At 41.0% G+C, this 15,116-nt stretch overlaps 1 protein-coding gene across 1 annotated transcript; it reads right to left on the reverse strand.

Moving 5' to 3' along the window:
• Positions 1-1,450: 1,450 nt before the first annotated feature.
• si:ch211-207e14.4 (interleukin-17 receptor D) lies at positions 1,451-14,435 on the reverse strand. The gene is made up of 12 exons (XM_066670903.1): positions 14,406-14,435; positions 14,262-14,346; positions 13,448-13,606; positions 12,074-12,192; positions 11,160-11,283; positions 10,986-11,024; positions 8,646-8,791; positions 8,396-8,470; positions 6,841-6,907; positions 5,258-5,404; positions 3,758-3,930; positions 1,451-2,602 (listed from the first exon to the last, which is right to left on the reverse strand). The coding sequence occupies exons 1-12, from the start codon at positions 14,433-14,435 to the stop codon at positions 2,084-2,086; spliced, it is 1,683 nt and encodes a 560-aa protein (XP_066527000.1). The 3' UTR covers positions 1,451-2,083.
• Positions 14,436-15,116: the final 681 nt, after the last annotated feature.

Raw genomic sequence — 15,116 nt, forward strand, 5'->3', positions numbered from 1 at the left:
ACTATCATCACCAGTAGATTGACCAGAGGAGGATGGGTCACCCCTTGTGAGCCTTGGTTCCTCCCAAGGTTTCTTCCTGGGGGAGTTTTTCCTTGCCACTGTCGCCCCTGGCTTGCTCACTTGAGGGTTTTACATTTTGTTTTTTACATTTCATGTCAAATCTTTGTCTTACTGGAATTCTGTGAATCTGCTTTGTGACAACATCAGTTGTGAAAAGCGCTATATAAATAAATTTGACATGTCATTCAAATTTTTTACACTGAAAATCTTCATTCACCGCTGTAATGCAGAGAGGATGCTGACATTTTTAATAATGTTTACATAGTACATTAATCTGAACTTCCTGCTGTTGTTGTTTTTTCTAAATTACAGACTTCTCATGAAAACGAGGAGAGTATCGACCAAATTCTGCACTAAATCTTTAAACAACAACAAATAGTCTACAAAGCAAAAAATATATATTTAAACATTTCAATGTATTTGCCGCCTCTATAGACTTCAAAACTATACACTGATGTCTGCGAGAACAATACATCTCAAGCTGTAGCATTCATTTACGACACAAAACACTCAACACACAATAAAAAAGCAGTACATAAAGTGCATACATCATAAAAGATAATAACAGCATGTGAAATGAGGAAACGGGACAATGCAGCTCTATTTCTGTAAATGGAAAAAAAGGAGCCCTCTCCCACTGTTGCCTGCTCATGCACAGCTGAGAAATGGCATCTGGAGACGAGTGGACGCTGGAGAGATGTTGAAAAGCATGACAAGATGTGAATGTTGCTCTATTCCTGCTCCATAGGTGGGTGATACTGACTTATTTTTCCTCTTAAAAGGTACATTACTTAAAAGGCAAATTTTACGTTTTTAATCAAAAAACACTTTTTTTATTAAATTCTGAGGATGTTTCCTCACATTTTCTAGCACTCCAGTCTGTATTTCATGCACGAAACATGTCTAATATGTTTACAAATCCTGTCAGGAATCACGGATGGCGGACGCACTCGCTAAAACGCAGTTATATTTATTTAACCAAAATAACAAAACAAAGAGACTTTAACAGAAAGGCAACACACAGGGAGCTAACAGAGACAGACAAAGGGAGCTACGCAGACTAAACTAAAATACAGAGAGCTAGACAGACTAAACATAAAACGGAGAACTACAGCAAACAGGAAAGACACACAGACTAAAGACATAGACAGATACTTCACAGAAACCTAGAAAGCTAAATAAACACAGATAGCTAAAGCTAAACATAAACACAGTGCTAAATCTGAAACTAAACACAGAGGGCTAGAGGGCAAACACAACAGACAGACTTAATAACATGACACAGGAAACGACTGAGACAGACAGACCGGACTGGGTAACATGACACAGCAACATTGGAAGAGGAACAACATGACAGGAATGACACGAATGACCGACAAACAAGAAGTGAGACAAGGGGACTTAAATATATAACACAGAGAAGACACACCTTAGACAGATAACGAGGAGGACGGACAAGGAGGCGGAACAAAGGCGGGACAAGAGCGGAGACATGGACAATAACAAACAGAGTCATGTGCTAAGAGAGCACATGGAGGGTAAAACAGCCATGACAGGGAGGGCGTGACAAATCCCCACTGTCTGTAAATGGGTGAAAAAAGAAAGGGTTTTGGTCTCTGCTCACGACAGAAAAGCAGCATCTGGAGGTATTTAGACAACAAATAGGCCTACAAACATTGAAAAGCATGAACCGAGATGAGGATGTTACTTTGGTCTTGCTCCCTAGGTGGCTGATACTGATTATTTTTGTTGTGGATGGAACTGACCCCGAATTTGGAAGAGAATTCGGAAACTGCATGAAAGTAAACACAGACTGAAAGTGCTACAAGCTAAACAACTAAATGAGTTCCTGTGGTCATTTGAACAGGGAAGTAAAACATACTGACAAGAGTTCAACCATGAACGAGGTATAGTCTGCTTTTAACTCAAACACACAGATCCACATTAAACAGTGCAGAACTTCTGAATGAACACAAACTGCAGGTGGGAGTCTTGCTGCGAGAAATGTAGCTCTGTCAGTATCTTATCTTACGTAATCACCAGTCCTCTCCTCAGTTGGACACTGAGCAGTCTTGGCTTCTTGAATAGCCAAGAATAATGCAGCCCCAGCAGGAAGTTTGGAGTATTCGTTCTCTGAGATGTTCTCCACTCGCAGATGAGCTCCAGGCTTCTGCAGAGACACTCCATGGAGGTGAGAGAAGAGCAGTGGCAAGTCTCTGGGGAGCGTATAGTTTGAGACCAGTTTTAAGACGGTGGGGATATCTGATTCTTCTGAGTACTCAAATATGGCAGTCATGTATTTGGAGAGATCCTGACCCAAAGCTTTGGCCCGACATATCTCTCCTGCAATTATGGCTGGCATAGCTAGAGAGATGTCTTCTACGGGGTCATCATCTTCTTCCTTTCTCTGGCTCTGCTCTTTCTGGCTGAGATGTCTAGAGCAAATAACCATGACAAAGTCACTCTCTTTCATTCTCCTGCAGTACCACTCTAGCTTCCCCTCCTCCATGATGCCCAAGGCGTCCCACAGGTCCAAATGTACCTAAAAAAAGAGGTTAAAAAATACAATTAGAACACGGGAAGTGGGGGTGCTGAGGAGGCTGCAGCACCTCCTGTTTTCAAGACTGTCATAAGTTTAAATAATAATAAAAAGTTCTAAAGCGGCACGGTGGCGCAGCGGGTAGTGTCGCAGTCACACAGCTCCAAGGACCTGGAGGTTGTGGGTTCGATTCCTGCTCCGGGTGACTGTCTGTGAGGAGTGTGGTGTGTTCTCCCTGTGTCTGCGTGGGTTTCCTCCGGGTGACTGTCTGTGAGGAGTGTGGTGTGTTCTCCCTGTGTCTGCGTGGGTTTCCTCCGGGCGACTGTCTGTGAGGAGTGTGGTGTGTTCTCCCTGTGTCTGCATGGGTTTACTCCGGGTGACTGTCTGTGAGGAGTGTGGTGTGTTCTCCCTGTGTCTGCGTGGGTTTCCTCTGGGTGCTCCGGTTTCCTCCCACAGTCTAAAAAACACACGTTGGTAGGTGGATTGGTGACTCAAAAGTGTGAGTGTGTGAGTGACTGTGTGTGTGTTGCCCTGTGAAGGACTGGCGCCCCCTCCAGGGTGTATTCCTGCCTTGGTCCATTCACCGTGACATTTTCACACAGTGTGAAATACAGCTGCTGTGTTCATATGGAGGTGCAAACTAAAAGATGATAAAAATGAAGATAAGTGTTTTTGATTGGAGAGCAACGAGTTTAATGCATGGTGGCATTTTAGGGTCATGAAAAAATAAACAAGCTTTTGAAAAACAAACGATAATATTCCCAAATTAAAATAATTAAAATAAATGAAAGAAATTTGGATTTTAATGTGACATCACTATGTATGTGACATATATGCTGCTGAAAATGCGACCACACGCTACTTAAAACGCTCGTGTGCAAAATCACTTCTCAGAATAGTTTTGGAGGTAGCGCTGCCTTTAAGGCCGAAGACATTTTACGCAAAGGTCACCAGTCAACAGCTCGGAACGAACAGGTTCGTTTAACACCTCGTGTTTGTCTGCTCCGCCCAATATTTGAACCAATCACATTCGTGAACCCTTTTGATTAGTGATACTGCAAACAGGCCCCTAAAACACCTTCCCCCATCCCTTTTTTTTTTGAGAATTAAAGTATCCATTGCGCAGCGAGTATTTACGACAAGTGCTCCGCTCCTTACCTTAGTGGCCATGTGCTTTTGCAGGAATGTTGCCAGTTGTAAGATGGCTCTCACATGGACGGGACCATCAGCACTCGAGTAGCAAATCAGGAGCTGGGGGGGATGGGCGCTGTTGTTTAGCGCCACACACTGTGGTTCATCCAGGGGTTTGTCATAATATTCTTCAATGATATCTGCGGGAGATAATAACTTATAAATCAATGTTTAACTGTCATTATTTAGTCTTTAAACTGAGTTATGACGATGTAAATACAACATAATGGATAAGGGGCTGTGGGAGTGCACCAGATGTCCAGCAGATGACTTTTATTAGTTTAAATCATATATGAATGTCAGTGTGTACACCAAAATACGGAATGAATAACCAATCCCCACTTTCCAGATGCTTGGCAGGAAAGAAATGGCAATGATACAATGATCCCAAGCACACTGTGGAAGGCACAGAAGAGTTTAAGGGAACTTTTAAAGTGGGCACCATCACCAAACATGTTATTGTTTTAACACATTACACGCAAACAGTCCCAAACTCAAGAATCCACACAGACTTACGCTCCCTCTGATGTTTATCAAAGAATTACCATATTTAAACTTTATACACCACTAACACACAAATTGAAAAGAAAAAAAAAACACCGGCTTACGCTCTCAGCTTTCGTATTTTCCACAAATGACAAGAAGGGCATCAAACTGTAGACACCCTCTGTACAGATTTTTAAATAGTGTGACCAGACGTCCTCTTTTACCCGGACATGTCCTCTTTTTTAGACTTAAAAAAATGTCCGGGTGGAATTTCACAAACGTCCGGGATGTTGTTTTTCTAGAGCTTACACAGAACTTCGAGAAGTTTCGTTCACAAACTAGTCCCGCCCTCCCCTACTCCGATTGGTTCGCTTGAGTGAGAAGGGGGCGTGTCAAAGTAGCCTAAAATCTTCTGATTGGACGTTATTGGTGGATAACCTTCTCTGTAAACATTTAATTGGTCAGTCTGCACGCCAGTAGTCCTTGTTTACGTCAGGCACAGCTCATGTACCCACCCTCATCTCGAGCAGCTATGCTGAAACGGAAATGTAAGTTCTCGGATGAAATAAAAAACAAATTCCCATGTTTTGTGTAGCAAATAAAGGTGTAAAGGACCTAAAAGCACACATAGGTTCAGCTAAGCGTACAACGACAGCGAGGGGCGAGAGCTCATCAACTCCCCCCCCAGATGTGTCCTCTTTTTCAGATCTGTTCACCCTATTTTTAAAGAGAGGACCTTATCTTCTGTAGCTTGAGACATTGCATATATTAAACTAGATTATGTGCACTAGGTCATTTTTCTTAGACAATATTCACACACAGATGTCAAATGTTCGAGCATGACTGAGAATTATGTATTTACTTATTTATTTATTGCTGTAATATCTTATCCTTGTTTAAATGAACAGGAGGTACAGTCTTTGGCAGATCAATGTATTGAACATAAGCTTTATTCATGAGGAAAGAAATCAGCATGGTTACCTGGTCTTATCTCAGTCTGCAATGTCTTTTTCCTCAGTCTTTTCTGATAGAGGATAACAAAGATGGTTGTTAAGGAGGCAACAAGCAGGACGCCCACAGAGAGGATTATTGCCAAAGATGGACTCTCCCTGGGGAAGGCTGAGGGCTCTAGGGAGCAAAGGTGAGGAAATAACTTTTCAAAATATGATTCTCTCACTAATGCGAGTAAATGTGTAACGTATGTCAGAGACAACCCTTCATTTCAACTTCATTTCCTGTTAAAAAAACTGTTAGGGACGACTTCTTGAAGGATATGGAATAATCAATGTATTATATTATTGAAAAAAATGAAAATAAATAAATAAAAGGTGTTTCTATAACTGGAGTTAAAGGGGCTGTCTGTGATTGTGGGGAAAGCTATTGTTTGTTTACACTCTGAGCTCAGATTCTTTTGAAAAGGGAATGACTGTAATCAAAAAACACCTTTTATAAAATTCAGAAGATGTTTCCGTACCATGTGCTGCTCTCCAGTCTGTCTGCGAACTGAAAACAGATTGAATGTTTTTACGAAGTCCCAGTGTCAGTAAACGAATAAATAAATTGGCTCGGTCAAACATACTAGGATTCCTCTCTCTGTTCATAGCAGAGTAACGGCAAAGAGAGACCCCCAAACATTGAAAATCAAGAAAAAAGACGAGGATATTACTTTATTCCTGCTCCATAGTTGGGTAATATTTAGTTATCTTTGCTGTTTTTTATTATTTAGATAGGAACCCACTCTAAATCCGGGAGAGCACTAAGTGCATGAAAGTAAACACAGACCATAAGAAGACGCAGATTCTGAACATAAACAAACCAGAGAGAACTGCAGTTCCCCACAGTCGTAGATGTCGCCCTTCAGGTGGAACGGTAAGTTTGAAAGAAAAATAATGACTATTGTTTGTACGTGGCTGAAGTTTAACAAGTTTTTATTCACTGTTTGAATTACAACAGAATCTCGTTTGTAACTCGAGTTGTTGTCGGTAATGCAGTTAGCTGCCCCAAATTTAGAGACATTGCACTTTAATGATCCGAAACAGCAAAAATAAGTTAATATTACACACCTATGGAGCAGGCATTAGAGCAATATCCTCATCTCTTCTTCTCTCCCTTGTCTAAAAAACTCCTTTTTTCTCCACCGTGGACAGAGTGAGAAAACCTAGCATACCGGACCGAGACGATATGTTTTTGTTTTAAACCGTTTACAGACACCAGGGTCTCGTAAACACATTAAAACAGTTCTGAGTGCGCAAACAGACTGGAGAGCTGCAAATGTTGAGGGCAAGGTCAGAATTTTATCAAAAGTGTGTTGATTAAAATTGTGAATATCATCTTTAAAGATCACCTTTGTCTGTAATAAAGGAAAATGTGAAAAAAACAAGACTGAATCTTTTGATGTTATACAGTATTTTGTAATTGATTTTAATTGTTAAGCTTTTTTATGCAAAAAAAAAATTGACTGAAATTTACATTAATGAAGGGTGGTCTATGATATTTAATTACATCACTGTAGACATGCATTTATCAAAGCTCTTAAAGAGCTATCTTATCAAACCTTTATATACCTGTTGAATGATGCCGGAATTGAACAAAGAATTTCTTCCTAACAGCATCCGCAATATCTGCTGCAATCTAAAAGACAATTTAATAATAACAGCATCTGAATGAAGGATCATGTGTTTTGTAGATTAATATTTTTAAGATATTTTTTTCAAAATATTATTTGCGTCATCCTTGGAACGGAGTTACATGGCGTAGTGCTTAAAATCTTCCCATATGACACGGGACGATCCTTCTAGAACCTTATACATCATCAGAACCCAAATAAATAAGAGCAGGGCTTGATTCTCAGGCTGCTACCTGTGGCTTTAGCTCTGCACCAGTCTGCAGTGATATCAGAGGAGCAGAGCTGAACTTTAGGGAAAATTAAAGATATTATATGCCTTCTCAGGTGTTCAACAATCCTATACTATCACCCTCTCCTAACTCTTCAGTGGGATGAAACTGAATTCAGTTCCTCATTCTGCAACATAATTACAAACTTTTCTATTCCACCTTAAATGTTGCACTAGTATCAGGTGCTAGAATGCAACTGCTTCACTAGCTACCTACAGAGACATCAGTGTACTACTAGTGTTTTATGCTTGTTATAAACAAAAGGGACATAATAAATTTAATAAACTACATTAAACTGAAAGAATACAAATGATATCATAGTTTTTAAAGGAGAAAGAAATACAACTGTTCTGGTTTATTTCCCAAAATTAAAGGAGTCTCCCTACCCCCAGGCAACATGGAGAAATGGAATTCACATTCATTCTAAATATTGTTAATAGTGATGTCAAGATACAAATAGTCCAACATCAGTTATATTTCGTCTTATAACATATTAAAAGTTCAAAGATTTTGTTGCATGGGTTGCGATATAAATCAATGGACAAATTACTGGTGTCTTAAAAAATGACAAACTCTAAATTAGGACTATTCTCAGTGTTTTAAAACTTTCAGCAACACTGCTGTGTCTGATCCACTCATAGCAGCATCACACACAGTCACACACCACCAAGCCAGGGTCACTGCAACATCCAGAAAGACCTATGTGCACCTATTTTGTAAGTAAAAGAGATGAAACAATTACCTGTAGTGTAGAAACAAAGAGGTTCTTTTAGTATTATGGGCTGGTCAGTGTTTGATCTGTAACTGAAGCTTTGCATAAAGCAGTTAAGGCTTGCAAAGTAATTGTCAGTCTACAGTCAGACGGACCACACCCTACAGAATGCTTAAAGACGTAAAAACAGAACCCTACAGGAACAGATAAAGGTTAATCGAGGTATCAATCAATCAAGAAATGAGCCTATGGGATGAAAAACATCATAAATGTATAAAGTGATGTGCACATTGGCACTCCCAAAATGCTAGAAAATGCCGAAGGGTTGGCATATTATTTTGCTGCTGTAAATGTTGTAACAAAGATGTTTTGATGTCTTAGTTACTACATTGTACTGCTTCAACCTCCAACCAACAGGATCCAGTTTACAACAGCCCCAAGGCATATGCAGCTCATTATGTCAGGAATAAAAATTGTTGATGAACTCATTCTGTTAACCACGTGGGACTCACCTCACAGGTGTAATTGATTCCTGCATGGAGACCGGCCAAGCAATGAGTGTGATGAGTAGTGTTTATGCTGAGGTCCTAGGTAACACCACAACAAAGACATTCATCAGTGGGCTTTAGCGGAAGAACTCATCTCATCCAGAGGCATCTTGTTGTATATATAAATAAAATCATCACTGAGTTTGATTTGTTTATTTAAGTGTTGTGACTCCATCATTTTTCATCCCCAGACTTTGTAAAATGAAGTGCGTACCGGCTGAATGATTTCATAGCTGCGTGAGCCCCCTCCATGGCATACCAGAAAGTAGCGACTGATGCCCAGTTTCTCAGGTGCCAGGTTGAAAGTCACTAGAGTGGCATTGCTGTTCTGGTGGACTTCAACATACCTGGGATACCAGTCTGTGAGGACAGACAAATACAAACACATTGGCAGAACATGCAGTGAGCAACAAAACCCAAATCCAAGCTTGAAGTAAGGGTGAGCAACATGGTCAAAAATATAACTGCTAAGCAGGAGGGCTGCATTTAAAGGCTATAAAGTGAGAACAGTGATCTAAAAATCAATCAAACAAGTAACTTGAAAAAAAAATATGTATTTTTTTTACCATGTGCAGTTTTTTGTAATTGATATAATGTTTATATTGTTAATATCTAGCTTACTGCCTGTTTCTACTGTTGTGTGCTCTGCTATACTTCTGCTGTTGTAACACTAAATTTCCCCACCGCAGGACTGTTAATGTCATGTATAGGGAGTCGAGAAACAAGGAATGGAGACGGAGGTAGGTGCAGAAAATATTTTACTTAAATATACTAAATACAAACAAAACTTATATTAAAGACAAAAGATTAACTAAAAAATGACAATTTTGACATAGAACAAAAGGAAAAGAAACAACACAGAACTAAACCCAGAGCAAAGAGGGCTAAACACAGAGAGAATGGGCTAAACTCAGAGCAAATGGGGCTAAACCCAGAGCAAAGAGGGCTAAACCCCAAGCAAAGGGGTTTAACCCCGAGCAAAGGGGGCTAATGAGGGTTAAACCCAGAGTGAAGGGGCTATACACAGAGCAAAGGGGGCTAAACCTAGAGCAAATGGGGCTAAACCTAGAGCAAAGGGGGCTAAACCCAGAGCAAATGGGGCTAAACCCAGAGTAAATGAGGCTAAACCCAGAGTGAAGGGGCTATACATAGAGCAAATGGGGCTAAACCTAGAGCAAAGGTGGCTAAACATAGAGCAAATGGGGCTAAACCAAGAGCAAAGGGGGCTAAACCCAGAGTAAATGAGGCTAAACCCAGAGTGAAGGGGCTATACATAGAGCAAATGGGGCTAAACCTAGAGCAAAGAGGGCTAAACCTAGAGCAAAGGGGGCTAAATACAGAGCAAAGGGGGCTAAACCTAGAGCAAAGGGGGCTAAACCCAGAGCAAAGGGAGCTAAACCCAGAGCACAGGAGGCTAAACCCAGAGCAAAGAGGGCTAAACACAGAGCAAAGGGGGTTTAACCCAAAGCAAAGAGGTCTAAACCCAGAGCAAAGAGAGCTAAACCCAAAGCAAAGGGGGCTAGACACAGAGCAAAGGGGGCTAAACCCAAAGCAAAGAGGGCTAAACCCAGAGCAAAGAGGGCTAAACCCAGAGCAAAGGGGGCTAAACCCAGAGCAAAGAGGGCTAAACCCAGAGCAAAGAGGGCTAAACCCAGAGCAAAGAGGGCTAAACCCAGAGCAAAGAGGGCTAAACACAGAGCAAAGAGGGCTAAACCCAGAGCAAAGAGGGCTAAACACAGAGCAAAGAGGGCTAAACCCAGAGCAAAGAGGGCTAAACCCTGAGCAAAGAGGGCTAAACCCTGAGCAAAGAGGGCTAAACACAGAGCAAAGAGGGCTAAACCCAGAGCAAAGAGGGCTAAACCCTGAGCAAAGAGGGCTAAACACAGAGCAAAGAGGGCTAAACCCAGAGCAAAGAGGGCTAAACCCTGAGCAAAGAGGGCTAAACTCTGAGCAAAGAGGGCTAAACCCAAAGCAAATGGGGCTAGACACAGAGAAAAAGGGGCTAAACCCAAAGACACAACTAGAACGGCAAACGTAGAACAAGACGGTAAAACAACTAGGAACTAGGGACAGCTCAGCCTGGGGACAGAGATACAAAACCAGACAAGAATCAAGCAAATGACCAACTACCAGGAAACACAAGGGTAATCACATGACCAGAGAGAACATGAGGGCAGGAAGATCACAAAACCAAGCACATGTTCCAATTAATGGATTATCATATCTTATCTAAAAAATGAAATGAATGGAATATAACAGTGGTTTATAGACTGACGTATGAAGCTATGCAGATTCAACACTCGCTATAGACAGGCTGCCTTTATTTTATGAAGCACACAGTGTTCTAAAAACAATCTGTGATATAAATTGTATACTCATAAATGCAACAAAACAGAACACAAACACAATCATATTGTCACATCCCCAAATACACCAATATCCATTAAGTAAAAATGAAAAAAGTGTTTAGGAACCACAGCAACTCAGCTACAGAGTGGCAGACCATGTAAAGTTACAGAGAGAGTTATAGAATATATAAAATCTGAACACTCACCAGTTTTGCAGTGCTCCAAGCCGTGTTTCTCGGGACATGCTGTGGAAATGTTTGACTTAATTATTTACAGCAGCACTAACCGTTTTTATTTGTCCACTTGGTCATTACTAAGGAATCATCTGAATTCTGTAAAGGGAGTAATGTTTGAGTTCTTGTATTTAAGGGAATCCTTACTGCGTGTGAAGAACTGTGTGCTCTGATAGAATCTGTCCCAAAGTTCGGGGACAGGGAGGGCCATCACAGTCACGGCGTACTCGGCGCCCAGAGCGAGATATGAGAATGGACTGGAGTAAAATACCTTCAGAACCAAACAAACACAAAGAAAGGTACAATCATTCTGCTGCCGTTCTCCTTGTATACTAGAGTTTCAGGATGCATTTCTTGATGCAGTGGTGCACTATGTTAAATAACAATAGTTTGCTAAAGTCCTCCTGAGCTCATACAGTTTTATTTATCACAGAAGGTTGACAGTTTCTTATGCTGCACCATCTGAGGGCTCAAAAATCATGCATGCTCATTAGTTGCTTCTGGCCATGCTCTTCACAGACTGATGTATTTTTTTATTATTTTTTTTTATTATTATACTCGTTTGACAATTCTCTTTCGAAAACAGTGAAAACTTTTATTTTGTATAAACTTTTCCCTATTATTTTACCCCTTGCTCAAGTTTTGAATCCATTTTTGCCATCAGATTTTACATTTATTTATATTTACAAAGTATTTTCATGTTGGTGACTGGAGATATATTTTGTTTTCTACTTTTGTCAGTTAAATGAATGCTCAAGGGAAAATTCAGATTTTTTATTTCATTATGATTTTACCAAATAAATCCACACTTTCTGGACACAGGGTTTAAACTATTGCTACTCTAAGGTGAGCCTAATGTCATTACGTCCAATGCATTGTCTGTGTCCTCGCAGAAATGTTCCACCTTCTAAAGTTAAGCCGTTCTACAAGAGTATCCCTATTAAGGATATTGAGAGCTGTCTGAATATATTTGGTTATATAGAGTACATATACCTTATAGAGGCTATATATATATATATATATATATATATATATATATATATATTTATGTATTTATGTACCCTTTGAGTGTGCACGCCAGAAAGCAACAGATTGTTCTGAAGAAGGAAGAGTTGACAGGAGCCCTGAGTGCCACCCAAAGCCTGAAGGGTCACCTGGAACCCTCGCAGAAAAGCAATACCTGCAGAAAATAAAACATCAGCGATGACATTAGCAACTACAGATAAACTCTGAAGATGACTGTAGATCTACTGCCCTGAAATTTATAATAATAATAATAATAATATATAATATAACAATGATATAATAATATATATATATAACAATAATATTAATAATAATAATAATGAGTAGTAGTGTGGTGTGTTCTCCCTGTGTCTGCGTGGGTTTCCTCTGGGTGACTGTCTGTGAGGAGTGTGGTGTGTTCTCGACTGTGTCTGCGTGAGTTTCCTCCGGGTGACTCTCTGTGAGGAGTGTGGTGTGTTCTCTCTGTGTCTGCGTGAGTTTCCTCCGCGTGACTGTCTGTGAGGAGTGTGGTGTGTTCTCCCTGTGTCTGCGTGGGTTTCCTCTGGGTGACTGTCTGTGAGGAGTGTGGTGTGTTTTCCCTGTGTCTGCGTGGGTTTCCTCCAGGTGACTGTCTGTGAGGAGTGTGGTGTGTTCTCCCTGTGTCTGCGTGGGTTTCCTCCCACAGTCCAAAAACACGTTGGTAGGTGGATTGGCGACTCAAAAGTGTCCGTAGGTGTGAATGTGTGTGTGTTGCCCTGTGAAGGACTGGCGCCCCCTCCAGGGTGTATTCCCGCCTTGTTCCCAATGATTCCAGGTAGGCTCTGGACCCACCGCAACCCAGAACTGGATAAGGGTTACAGACAGTGAATGAATGAATAATAATTATAATAATAATAAAAGCTTTTTTACTTAAAGACTTGTAATTGTGAGCAAATAGTAAATTGCTAGTTTCGTAGTTTTTGTTGTTTTATGAGGGGTTTCCTACCCTCCTCCACAAGTTACATAATGCTGTCTCTGCAGTGCTGAGCAGGGAATAGACAGAAGATCTATTATCTGTATTACGAGTCACTTAAACATCCTTGATCAAGTGATTTTGAAGCAGTAATTTTAAGGTGAAAATTCTACCTAGTGTTGCTTTAACGGCCCAGTTCAGTTCTGTTCCCTAACAGACATCAGTGTTTCCTAGCATTGCCTTGAGATATGGGGAAAGGGCGGGCCTTCCTACGCCGTACGAGAGTCACGGACAGTTACGCTCTAAGAACTTTCCAGCACTGCTTTTGTAGTAATATCGTGACAAACAAAAGAGAACACTGCATGCTCGTGGGGTCCCTTATGATTCATGGGTCATAAACATTTATAGTGTACGGAGAAAAACAACACTGGCAACCTTTTTAAGGACAAAGAAACAATCATATTTTCCTCATTATTACCATATGGGCTTGGTCTCCAGGACACAACAATTGTATCATATTTAGTGCTTGGATCATCCACAAACTCAATGGTAACGTTCTGCGGAGCGTGGACATAGTGCTGGCAGATCTCAGGGGTCTGCTGCCCTAAAAAAGAATGACACGGCCATGGCACACAACCTGGCCCAAGCAGAGAAGAGTCAGCATTAAAGGCTTTGTGCAGATGTGGAGGATCTCAAATACAACATTTGTGGACAGATGTACAGATATTTTCATGAAAAAGAATGAAATTCATGTTCCATATGAGCCTACGGTCACCATGTTCAATGTCAAGCATGTTTCCTGCCCTCTTCCAGGAGTTACGTAGTGTAGTTTCTGTAGTGCCGAGCCCAGAGCAGCATTGAGAGATGCTCTGTTCTCCCTATTACTAGTACGTAGAGCATCAAAGTGATTCTGAAGCTGTGACCTAATGTTGCTTTAATACAACTTTACATTGAATGTTTATGTTAATTCAACTGTACAACTAACAAAGTTTATAATACAATAATCCAACTTAAAACATGTAAATGTTTGCAGATGGTGCACGGTGGAGACTCTTTTAAAACAGTTTATAGTTGTTGAGAGGGGCGAGGAAATACCTCTGTGCCCAGGGCTCAACATTTGGTGCTCCACCTCCGGCTATAGGCTCATCTTGCAGATTTTGGCATTGGGCATGGTGACCTCATGAGCAGCTACTCCAGAGCAGCTCTATTCTTTTGATTCTCTCCTCAACCGGAATACTATCACACATAACGTGTACTACACCACCGCTCAGGGCCATCTCAGAACCACTTACCTCCAAACAGGCCGGCAGACGTGGAGCCAAGTGTAGTTTGGACATCTTCTTTACTGATCCTGCAGTACTCACATCCTGGGGTTCCCTGAAGATGAACACAGACAGGAACTCAAATTAAGTGACTATATATAGAGCGTCTCTTACATAGAGCTCCTGTGTTGGTGAACTGTCCATCGCCGGTTTGGTCAACTGTCCAAAGATGGAAATTCAAGACAGCAGTGGGCTGGATGACCCCTCTCCCCCAACTCTTCCCCCATTAAAGGCGATGTTTATCATTTAAATCAAAAACTAGCATTCAACAGATGTCCAACAAGCTCCTCTGATTGGTCAAGAGGATTGGCAGCTCTCGGAACAGTGCTCACCCCTGACTCTACAAATCACTTGCGCACCACACTGACTGAGATATTTGTTGTGAAAGAGCGAACACACAGAACTTGTGAGCGAAAAAAGTGAGTTTGAGATTTGTACCCGCAGATTCAAGCTGATGTAGTTACTGATATGTGCTTGTGCAAGACAACTATCCAAGGAACATGTATTTGTGATAAATTATTCTACAGTTGTGTAACTGATTTACAAATATGTGTTCTATTTGTGGGACCATACAACTCTGCAACTCACAAAACGTTTCATTCTGTGACTTCAAATCGACTGTTTCTATAAATTCTACAAGTGCTCAGTGATTTTTTTCCAAAACTGCCTCCTCAAATGTCCTCCATTGCTCCATGGTCCAGCTCTGAAGCTCCATGCCCAGTGTAGGTGCTTTCCAAAGTTACATTATGACCATCACAGTTTAGTTCTTCGCACCCGGTTACTTAAAAAGTGTCCTGCTATCAACATCAGTTTCAAGAACAGACT

The sequence above is a fragment of the Hoplias malabaricus genome, chromosome 5, assembly GCF_029633855.1.
Source record: "Hoplias malabaricus isolate fHopMal1 chromosome 5, fHopMal1.hap1, whole genome shotgun sequence".
Lineage (NCBI taxonomy): Eukaryota > Metazoa > Chordata > Actinopteri > Characiformes > Erythrinidae > Hoplias > Hoplias malabaricus.